The 12,721-nt window shown below is 29.3% G+C and overlaps 1 protein-coding gene across 3 annotated transcripts in view; it reads left to right on the top strand.

Moving 5' to 3' along the window:
* sick (sickie) overlaps positions 1-12,721 on the top strand; it is a 377,677-nt gene that overhangs the window by 127,582 nt on the left and 237,374 nt on the right. For all 3 annotated transcript variants that reach the window (XM_088263668.1, XM_088263667.1, XM_088263666.1), the window contains one exon: positions 4,833-4,976. In XM_088263668.1, coding sequence (XP_088119794.1) covers positions 4,833-4,976 — 144 coding nt within the window. The remainder of the gene's footprint in view (positions 1-4,832; positions 4,977-12,721) is intronic.

Here is a 12,721-nt window from a genome sequence, read left to right as displayed (position 1 = left end):
TTTATGCGTACCGGATTTTGTGACAACAAACACTGTGATTTTTTTGTCTGTTTATAAAAAACTATAAAAGCAGCAGAAAGGAGAAAAATTGATACCTTCAAAATGTGGTGTTGGAGGCGCATGCTCCGAATTCCATGGACAGCTAGACGCACCAATGAGTCCATTCGCCAGGAACTACGCTTGGATGGCTTGACTCTGGCCAATATCTGTACCCGACGGATTCTCCAGTTCTTTGGACACGTTGCGCGTGGCAACGAGGATAGCCTGGAACGACTAGTTGTGATCGGTAGCCTGGAGGGAAAGAGAGGGAGAGGAAGATCCCAACACGATGGACCGATCAAATTAAGGCAGCAGCAGGCACCTCAGTGTTGGAGCGCTACGTGCAGCGCAGTCAAGGGATAACTGGAGAAGAGTCATTGCTTCTGCAAGGGTCACAACCCTCAGCAATGAGGATTAAGACGGAGAAGAAGAAAAAATTATGCTTGAAAATAACCCGAGAGTAGAGTGGTTAAATATAAACGCATAACTCGAAAAACTTCTAGAACGTTCCTCCTACTGTTGTTTTGTTTCTGAACAATTTGCGGAATAGTGAGTGCGATATAAATACCCGTTCTACACTTCACTCATATACAGTACATACTTACTACATCTTCTTTCTCTACTATCGCGAGGCTGTGAATCACCGCCAAGCGCTCTTCCTGGAAACTCATCTCTCGGTTCCATTCTGATGTTCTTCTCAACTCATACCGATGGACCATTTTACCCTTTCACGTTCACAGAGTTCGGGGATCCAAAATAAATGATCTGAGAGGGTACTTTATGGAAAGATATATATTATATATCGCCTACTCCTTTCAAGAACGTCATAAATCAAAAATCGTCAATATTCAGTTGTGCATATTTTCCGAATGCCCAGAAAATGTACTATATCCCAGCAAAAGAGGCATATTTTTAACTTAATATTTACCCGCTACAGGGCAGAAAGAGTAGTTTTCGCATTTTGAAGAAAAGGTATTGTTTAATTATTTTTTTTAAATATCCTAAATATTTCTCAAATGAAGAAAAAACGTTCAGGTTTTACCTAAAAAGATCTGTTGCACAGTAAAAAGTTCAGTAAGTGGCTTGATATTTATTTTGAATACATTGTATTAAATTTTTAAACTCTAAAAACGCTCTCCTGAAAAATCAAGTTTTTTTATTTATGACGTTCTTGAAAGGAGTGAGCGATATATGTAGTGATTAGTCATATTTTCTTATTTTGTTTTTACCTTTTGTTTTTTATATTATCTCATTTGTTTATTTTAATAATGCTTCTTACCTTATGTTTTCTCATTAATTTCTTTTAAATACGCTTCTTGTGCCAATTTATTATACCTGTTTATTGTTTTTATATTTTGCCATGTATTAGTATTAGTCTTGGTTATAAAAAATCTTTTTCGTTACTTTATTATTTGTGTTCCAGTCTTGTTAACCTTAATCCCATGTCCCAAAATGCGAAATAGAAATTACTCATCAGGATTATTATATGTATATATGATTTACGTATGTAATATGTTTTGAAATAAATAATAGTTCAAAATATAGCGAATAAATACAAGATGCTGACGAAATAGCATTTTTCAACATCTTATCTATATTAAAAATATGAAATGACATGCTATTTCTTTTTGCAGATACTAACTAGTAGACCCTGTTTTCTTTGTGTGTAGCATTCATGCGCGGTCCGCGTTTATATTCGCTTTGATACAAGCGACTATAAACATGAGTCGTCGAGGGGAAGCTGAGTTTACACTCGCAAATTTTACTATTAAAATTCTATTATTAAAACTAAGTAACTAATCATCACTTCGCTTACCCGCAGGGATAGGCAGAGAAAATAGAATGCCACACCAATCCGTCTTTGCAAAAATTCTTCGCCTCTTCCACGTTCATGCATCTCCTCATGCATACCGCCGATTGTTTCAACTCCTAACCTGACCACTTTCAAGTATTTGGCATACTTGATCGTGTCAAGTTTTTCTCGGTCTTCCTCTGCTCCTTTTTCCAATTATCTTCGCATTTCCACATTCATGCATCCATTCCGTCTCCTGACCTGAAGTATTTGAAATACTTGATTATGCTTTATATATATATTTATATATATATATATATATATATATATATATATATATATATATATATATATATATATATATATATATATATATTTATATATATATATATATATATATATATATATTGTATATATATATATATATAAATAAATATATATATATATATATATATATATATATATATATATATATATATATATATATATATATATATATATATATATATATATATATATATATATATATATATATATATATATATATATATATATATGTATATAAAACTAACTAACTAACTAACCATCACGCCGCTTCCCCGCAGGGGTAGGCAGAGAGGATCGAACGCCACACCACTCTGTCTTTGCAAACATTCTTTGCCTCTTCTATATTCACGCATCTCCTCATACATACCCGACGATTATTACGACTCCTGACCCGGCCGCTTTCATGTATTTGACATACCTGATTGTGCCAAGTTTTTTATAATATATACATATTATATTAAAAGAAATGCTTTTGACTAAGTTAATCTATTAAATATTACAAAGTCAATGCTGAAAATATAAACAGTTTGTATTTTCACCTGTTGCTTACATTAATAAACTCAAAAAAGTTGTCTCAAAACAAAAAATGTATCTCTTTAAGTCCAATTTTGTTTCGCAATATTGGAGATTGATTTACACGTCTCCAGACATTTTTAAATGACGTGTTTTTATAGCGGTATCTTTTCCTAAAAATAGTCCATCATTCCCCAGGGTTTCAGAATAAGCCACCGTGTCGGAGAGTCGCATCCGAGAATAGTGTCCCCTCTCCGATCTGTTTCACCATCTCTTTTTTCGTCCATTTGCTGCAAAACTAAATTAGCAAAATGACTTGCAACACTACGAATTTGAAGCGACGGGGTGTTTTATTGTATGCCTTTATAATTTTAAACACATATTTGATTTTTTTCATTAGTTATTTATTCTGTCAGATACTGTATTATTCAACCTACTGATGATATCGCTCACTCCTTTCAAGAACGTCATAAATCAAAAAACTTGATTTTTCAGGAGAACGTTTTTAAAGTTTAAAAATATAATACAATGTATTAAAAATAAATATCAAGCCACTTATGGAACTTTTTACTGTGCAACAGATCTTTTTAGGTAAAACCTGAAGGTTTTTTCTCCATTTGAAAAATATTTAGTTTATTTAAAAAAATGATTAAACAATACCTTTTCTTCAAAATGCAAAAACGACACTTTCTGCCCTGTAGTGGGTAAATATTAAGTTAAAAATATGCCATTTTTGCTGGGATATAGTACATTTTCTGGGCATTCCGAAAACATGCACAACTGAAAATTGACGAATTTTGGTTTATGACGTTCTTGAAAGGAGTGAGCGATATATCAATACCTACTGTAAAACCTCGATATAACGGACAAAGATTGGAACAAATGTAAAAAAAAATAAATGTAATATGTTCTACAATGTGAAAAAATTTAAGTGGTCATGATAATAAAAAATTATGTCTCAAAACTTCAAAAGTTCCAAAAACTGGATTCCCTTTTCAAAGCAGGATTACCGAAAGGAAGCGCGTCGATATCAAACAGTAACATCACTTCACCGATGTGTTGGTTACTAAATTAGTCACATAGATAGTTGCAACGTTTCTTAAAATATAACATTTATTTTTGCAGATACTTACCAGTATACCCGGCTCTCTTTGTGTGTAACAATTCCGCGCGGCTCATGTATATACTCGCTTTAATACAAGCGAGTATAAACATGATTTGTCGAGGACTAAAGCCGAGTTTACACTGGCAAATTGTACATTTAAACATGAAATTCAATCGCAATCCCAACAATCGATGGACAAACTTTTCTTAAAATATGACACATCTTTTTACAGATACTAACTAGTATACCCTGTTCTTTTTGTGCGTAACATTCCCGCGTGGATCACTTTTATACTCGCTTTAATACAAGCGAGTATAAACATGATTGTCGGGGACTAAAGCCGAGTTTCCATTTTGGGTGTCTTTTTTTATTATTATTATTTTGTATACATTTATTCAAATCACAATTTTTGCATATTTAGAACATTTTTTGCAGAGACCAACCAACCACCTTGTGTGTCTTGTCGGTGGAGTTATTTTTTAATACATTTTTTATTGTTTTTAACGATTTTAACCTAATATACATACAAAAAAGAGGGAAAAATTAAGAATATAAACATTTAACAATTTTCATAAAAATAAACTCTTGATCATTCACACATTCCTTTATTTTGCCTTTTTTCCATATTTTATTTTGACCTCTAACCTCCGTCGGAAACAAATTAAAAATGTTCGGAACGATATATTGCAGTGTTGGACTCCCATATTTATTGTTAATTCTTGGGACTATCAAACCTTCGTTGTGTGTAAATCGTGTATCATGGTTGTGTACTAGAAGATTTCGATATTTTTGTCTAGTTTGTTGTTCAACGATGAAGTTTAGATTAGGTTTTAAGGTGGAGACTGACCGGAGCATTTCGTCGTAACATAACGTCGTAACATCGCTCGCGGCGAGCATCAGCGAGCATCCGAAACTATGGATGGAGCGCTCGGCTCGCTGTACTGACTGCCTGAATGCTCGCATCGTAACATGTTACGTTACGACGAAATGCTCCGGTCAGTCTCCACCTTTGAGTTTTAAGGGTATTTTATAAAAATCTTTTTTATTTTTTTCTAGATTTACACTGACTGGGCAAACCATTACTTGGAGAGAGGGCGCAGTGCCAAAAGGGTGCGCGCACTCGCAGAATGCAGGGATGGAGAACTGCTCAGGGACTTGCTCGAGTCGGTCACGGGCCAGAGAGTTCCGGCCGTGCGTCAGGTAGGATTTATGAATATAACTGATGTTGTTTTGAATATTGAAAGCATTAACTTTGTGGATCATATTGATATGTTATTTTGAGAAATAAAATGACTTTGTGTTTTGATCCACTCACATTGTGAGTGGATTTGTATCATTTATTTTGTATCATTTATACATATGGAGAACTTTTATATTTCGATTCGCTCTGCCTCTCCATAAAAAAGACTGTGCTCTTGTGCTTGGAGAGGGACTTACACTCGTGGTTTAATGTTATATAATAAAAGATATAATAGTTTTTTTTGTATATTTTTTCAAGATTTAAATGTATAGAGCTTTAATTTTTTTCTTAAGTATTTTTATATCATCTATTTTTTTTATTTCTTTAGGGAGTTTATTGAAATGTTTGATTGCCAAATACTTAAAGTTTTGCTGAAATTGCTGAAATTTTATATACATTTATATATATATATATATATATATATATATATATATATATATATATATATATATATATATATATATATATATATATATATATATATATATATATATATATATATATATATATATATATACATATTCTTGGAATTCTTGAAAGTTCACTGACGTTGCAATGTATGCATAATACCGTTATCAGTTAAACTAATAAGTTAAAGTGTTTGACCTACTTACACGCTATTTCCTTTCTAAAATTAAATACATATTATTTCCTGCTTAACACAAACCATAAACACACGCCATAAATAAAGGTTCAATATAATGGTGCATGCCATTCGTATTCCAACACACAAATATAGTGCGAATAACATATTTTCATTACAACATTTTGATTGCCTTCAAATACTTGTTCACAAATCTGGATTATCTCTAATTACAGGAGTTATTTTCATATTATTTTTCACATCATCTTTTGACTCATCAAAGATGAAGAAGAATATTGAAGTCTGGGCATTTACGGGGCTGACGACTATACTTCCATATTCTTCTTCATCTTTGATGAGAAGTTAAGAATAATATTTTCATTAATTGATTTGGTGCAAGCTAAATAAATACTTATTATTTTTTGACATCTCAACACAGATGAATAAGAATGTGGAAATCTGGGCATTTATCGACCTTCATAGGCTAGTTTAAGTGATCACTTTACACACGTGTAATATTTACCAATTCTACCCATGATAAACAGTTGTTATAAACTACTGAAATTCTTGGAAGTTAAATATATATATATATATATATATATATATATATATATATATATATATATATATATATATATATATATATATACATATTTTATTTTATTTTATTTTATTTTTTTTTAATCACCGACATCATCAGACTGATGATGTCGGTAACGACGAAACCCGGTCGCTGGTCAAATAAAAAAGTGGAAAAGCTAAAAACATTGGTTTTAATCTAATAATAAATTAAAAATGCAATTCCATCACGAAGTGTCAGTGGATAATATAAATATATATACAATATATATATATATATATATATATATATATATATATATATATATATATATATATATATATATATATATATATATATATATATATATGTATATATATATATATATATATATATATATATATATATATATATATATATATATATATATATATATATATATATATATATATATATATATATATATATATATATATATATATATATATATATATATGAGAATTTGTCTCTCTCATATTTATCTAATATTACACTGGACCGGTACCTGAAACGTTAGTTTTATTGTCTTGCCTTCTTTCATACATTTAAACAAAAAGGTAACTGCTAAATTAAAGCTTTCTCAAACCAACCATACATGCTGCCACGAGCTCAAACCACATAAGATTTATGACATATGTATATGATTCAAAAATAAAATTAGTGTGTCTGTCAATCATGGGTAAAATGATGAATGTTATACAATTTTTTAAGGCGACTTCCAGTATTTAAATTGATTCGGGAAGGATCTTGCATACATATTAAAAAGTTCAGAAGAGAAAAAAATACATATATTATTGTTCAAGTGTTTTTAAATCAAAATATTTTGTATCTCTTTTGATATGAAGAATTTAAGTAAAAAAATCGTGAAAAATCTTCATTTAAAATACACGAAAATACAATATAGGGCTTCGTTATGAAATTGGGTCGTGTTACCTGGTTTTGTTGGGGAATTATTATTGAATTTTATTGTTTGAATAATTAAATTTTATGAATAAAAACTGCAAGTCAACAGGGTGTACAATTATGGTGGATCTTTCCTTTTGTGTAAATATGTATCAGAAGTATCTCAAAATGTAGTATCCTTTGTAGCGAATCTTAATAAGACCTTTCTCATATCGCTCACTCCTTTCAAGAACGTCATAAATCAAAAATCGTCAATTTTCAGTTGTGAATGTTTTCGGAATGCCTAGAAAATGTACTATATCCCAGCAAAAGCGGCATATTTTCAACTTAATATTTACCCGCTACAGGGCAGAAAGTGTTGTTTTTGCATTTTGAAGAAAAGGTATTGTTTAATTATTTTTTTAAATACACTAAATATTTTACAAATGGAGGAAAAACCTTCAGGTTTTACCTAAAAAGATCTTTTGCACAGTAAAAAGTTCAGTAAGTGGATTGATATTTATTTCTAATACATTGTATTATATTTTTAAACTTTAAAAACGTTCTCCTGAAAAATTGAGTTTTTTGATTTATGACGTTCTTGAAAGGAGTGAGCGATATAGTATTATGTTAAAAATAGTAAGTAATCTCAGAATAGAAAATTAGTTATTTTTTTAAAGAGATGTATTTGTGTTTTTTTTTTATGTTATTATTAACAGAAATATTTCAATTTCATACTATTTATGTGCGACTAAGCGGCTCATTATTAGAAATAGGTATCAAATTGTGGTAGAATGGGCTCGAACCGAGAAACTCTGACTTACGAGTCGGCGACACTAACCACGGGACTACAAACCAACACAATTAAAAAGAAAAGGTTAAAAATAAGATAAAATCATGTATATATAAAATTTTAATAATGATATTAATTATAAAATATAAAAATCGATTATTGAATCATTTATGTATATATATATATATATATATATATATATATATATATATATATATATATATATATATATATATATATATATATATATACATATATATATATATATATATATATATATATATATATATATATATATATATATATATATATATATATATATATATACATATATATATATATATATATATATATATATATATATATATATATATATATATATATATATATATATATATATATATAGGTCCCGGGTTCGATTCCCGAGGTGGGGGTGTGAAAATAAGTATTAGTGATTTTAAATTCTGATACTTATTTAATATTACCCCGGATTGGTTCCCGAAGCGCAGTAGAGACCACCTTGCCATGATGCAAGTAACGATTAAGATAACACTGCGTCAGTACGATGCAGTGCCCTATGCAACATTGACATTACTCGTGTATGAAAAATAAAATTATTTACAACAACAAACGTGGTGCTACAAAATGTAATTTTTTGATCACCCTATACCGAGATATTATGATTAATGGAGTTTCATTATAACACCACGCCAGATAAATTACAAACTGACTAATTACTTTTTAATAACCGTATCATTTCTTTGTTTTGTATTCTTCCAACATGTCTCGTTTTTTTCCTTATAATGTATTAAGAAAAATATATGTTTTATCTATGAACGTTCCAAAAAAATCCATTGTTTATTTGTGGATTAAAAAAACGGAATAATCATGTTCTTCTATCTGTTGTCTGCACCCATTGGTGCAGAGAGCACTGCAGCGAAACGTTGCGGTGTTAGCTCGATCGTTATTCATGCACAGTCGAAGAGTGCAGTCCTGCGCTTGGGATCAAGGATGATATTAGTCAAATATAATAGTTCATTTTTTATTATTAATACAAGCAAATTTCCTGTTATGTAAAGTGTTCACTTCACCAGCCTATGACATGTCAGAAGCATTGTAAATACCCATATTCTTCTTCATCTATATTGAGATAACTTTATCTAATAACTTTTAAGAAACGTCGTCATTACTATTTGTCATTAGAATCCTAACTGTCCATCAAACCTCCTCCCTTAGTTTTTCCCTCTACCTCCTTCCCTAAACTCCTAAAATCCTTTGCCTTCCTTATTATCGTCTTTTGTATTTTTTTTTTCAAGTATCAATTTGTAATTTATGTTTTATATTTTTAAATCATCAAGTACCATCTACTCTCTGATTGCAAAAAGCTATATATGGTATCAAACGTTTTGACCAATATCACTAGTCTGTTTTTGGTTGGTCGGAAGATATTGCTTTTTAGCAACAAGCCCGCAAATATACTCTTTTCTTTACTGTACGTGAAGTTTAAAAAATAAAAAAAATGTATTTATATTATCATTTGTTGAAATGAGCCTGTTTTATATGTATTTCATATATACATGTGTGATTCTTATTATTCAATGTCTTCCATTATGAATAAATATAAATATATATATATATATATATATATGTATATATATAAATATATATATATATATATATATGTATATATATATATATATATATATATATATATATATATATATATATATATATATATATATATATATATATATATATATATATATATATATATATATATATATATATATATATATATATATATATATATATATATATATATATATATATATATATATATATATATATATATATATATATATATATATATATATATATATATATATATATATATATATATATATATATATATATATATATATATATATATATATATATATATATATATATATATATATATATATATATATATATATATATATATATATATATATATATATATATATATATATATATATATATATATATATATATATATATATATATATATATAAATAAACAAAATGGCGTCGTGCCTCATTCCAAGCATCGTCATTAGGAACACTTGTATCCAACAGAACAACTCCATTCATCCCGAAACCGGTAAATAAATAAAATATTATTAAAAAAAGCAAATAAATAAGTGGTTTTCTAACGTAATAAAACTTGAGAACTCCGTACTTTTTGTGCTAGCTTTAAAAAAAATGGGAGCCAAAGTGAAGACACAAAGCTAAAAAGTGTTGAACGCCGAAATGATTGGTCATTGTCAGCAGTGAAAATGGTTTGGCTTTTTTACAAAGTTGATTTTCTTAAATAGTTGACGCGCGATGACAGCATCTTAAGGTGTTTTTACAATAGATTTAAAAGCAGTGCTTGTAAAACTGTTCCATTTTATAAATAATTATTTATAACATTTTCGGTGAGTCCAAATACTTGTTCTCGAATCTGGGTTTCTCCACTGAAGAGCTATTTTTACATTTTGACATATCTACGTAGATGAAGAAGAATGAAAAATATGTAAGTCTGGGTATTTACGGGGCTGACGACCGTCATAGGCTGGTTTAAGTGATCACTTTACACACGTGTAACATTCACCAATTCTACCCATGATTGACAATCTCAATACTCAAATTCTTGGAACTGCCATTATAGATGGTTTCATTTCGAAACACAGTGCTTGAATCATTAGAATTTCACTATTGGTGAGATGAATGAAGCTTTTTATTGAGCAGGAACTCTTTCATTTGTATGTGAGGTCCGAATCCCGGATTTTATAATCACAAGCCCAAATTACAAGCTCCGTAAATGTCCAGACTTTCATATTATTCTTCATCTATGTTGAGATGTCAAAAAATAACATGAAAAATAACTCCTTTAATTGGAGATAATCCAGATTTGTGAACAAGTATTTAGACACACTCAAAATGTTGTAAACTCTGATGTTTGTTTAGTATCACCTGTATCTGAAAGTAACGATCAAACTAACACCGCATTGTTTCGCTCTTTTAGCGCTCTTGCGGCAATTTTTTTAAAAGAGGCGCAATGCAATTCGGCCATTACTATTTTATAACATAAATGTGGAATTGTTTAATTGGCTTTTTTTTAACGTAACTGTTTTTTGTTAATGTAATGTAATGTCTATTTTTGTTAATGTAACTATTGTTTCCCAAATAAATAAATAAATAAATAAACAGTTTAGGAATGTCTGGATCTCCGCACAGTGGTATGCGATAAGATCAGTTGTGTTTGACCCGAGTCAGTGAGTCGCCTTACCGCGGTGCAGCCGGTCGCTCATGACGGTTCGGTTATACAAAGTCACTACCGCAATTGTTTATCACGCGGATAACAATCGTGAATCAAATTGTACGAAAACAAAATAACTACCGGCCCGTTATTGTGTTAGTCTTTTACAATAAATTACATAATAATTATTTTTAATTTGTTAACCTTGTGAAATAGCGTGATCAGTTTTTAGATAGTTACAACTGCATTAATTATTGTTACAACTCCAATAATTACTGTTACAACTACAATAATTATTGTTACAATTCCAATATTTTATGAGAATTGCGTTGAAATTAGCCGAATATTTATTATTTAATAAAATAACAATGTAGTTTATTTTTTCATATTTATTTTATTTGGCCAGTAGCCGGGTTTCGTCGTTACCGACGTCATCAGACTGGTTGTTTTTAGACTGGGTTTTATTGTTTGAGTGTACTCGCAAATTAACAATTCAGTATGCAACCGGCTGTAGGAGGAGCCAGACTTGTGACCACGAATATTTTTTTTGAAATATACATATAATGGAATTAGCTTTCTTTTAGAATGCATTTTAATTTATTTTTTTATATATGAAATTGAAAATATTTTGTAATTTTTAAAAAAATGTTTTACTATTAAGTCTCTCGGTCAGTATGCGACCATGTGCGCTAGAATCCACACGTGTTGTTCGCTCAATATACATTGGAATTTGGCGAATAAGTATTGAGGTTCAATATCATGATACTGGGAATTGTAAACATTGCGCAAGTGTATAATGTGATCACTTAAGCCTACCAATGACAAGCTATAAGTTTGAAAAATCGCCAAATTTCCTTATTTCAATAGTATAAAATTCTTCGTCTCTGCTGCGACATCTGTAATATATTTTGATATGCACCCCCCCCCCCCGGTGTCGAATTCTGTATTCATGTGCAATAAAAAAACCTAAATCAGTTTATTCAGGTCGTAAGCCCTGTAAAAACCCAGACCTCGATTACCATCTTAATAACTGCTTTTCAGTTGATGTAAAGTACATTTATTTATTTTTATTTTTATTATTTATTTTTTGAATTACTAGGTGGGTATCATAAAACAACAGATTTTTTGTTATCATTGTCTTAAAGTGAATATGTGATTTAACGTAAAAGTAACTAATTGTCTATGATAATAATAATAAAATAAATTCATGGAATAAAATTACAAATGCATTTAAGTAACTTTAACTCATAAATGTGTTTTGTGAATATTATAACAATGTTTTGTGTTGAGTGTTTTTTTTATTTATAAAAAGTTGATAAATAACAACTGTGTTTTTGTGATATGTTTGTGCTTTGGATTGAATTAATAAGACCTAAATAAAGTAAGTTTATATTTTTTTATATAAGTATTTATTTGTTTCTAAAAGGGTTCACATCTCTTCTTTTACATTATGATATGTACGGCTTGCTATTGTTATATAGGAATAATCATATCTAGAAAAATCCATGGTAAATAGCACATTTTTTAGTATATCATGTAAGTTTACCGTTGTTATAAAGAAATGATC

Source organism: Brachycentrus maculatus, unplaced genomic scaffold (assembly GCF_059751285.1).
Source record: "Brachycentrus maculatus isolate JH-2025_06_01 unplaced genomic scaffold, ASM5975128v1 h1tg000202l, whole genome shotgun sequence".
NCBI lineage: Eukaryota > Metazoa > Arthropoda > Insecta > Trichoptera > Brachycentridae > Brachycentrus > Brachycentrus maculatus.
Note: the sequence above shows the minus strand (reverse complement) of the source record. Positions and strands in the feature narration are given on the sequence as shown.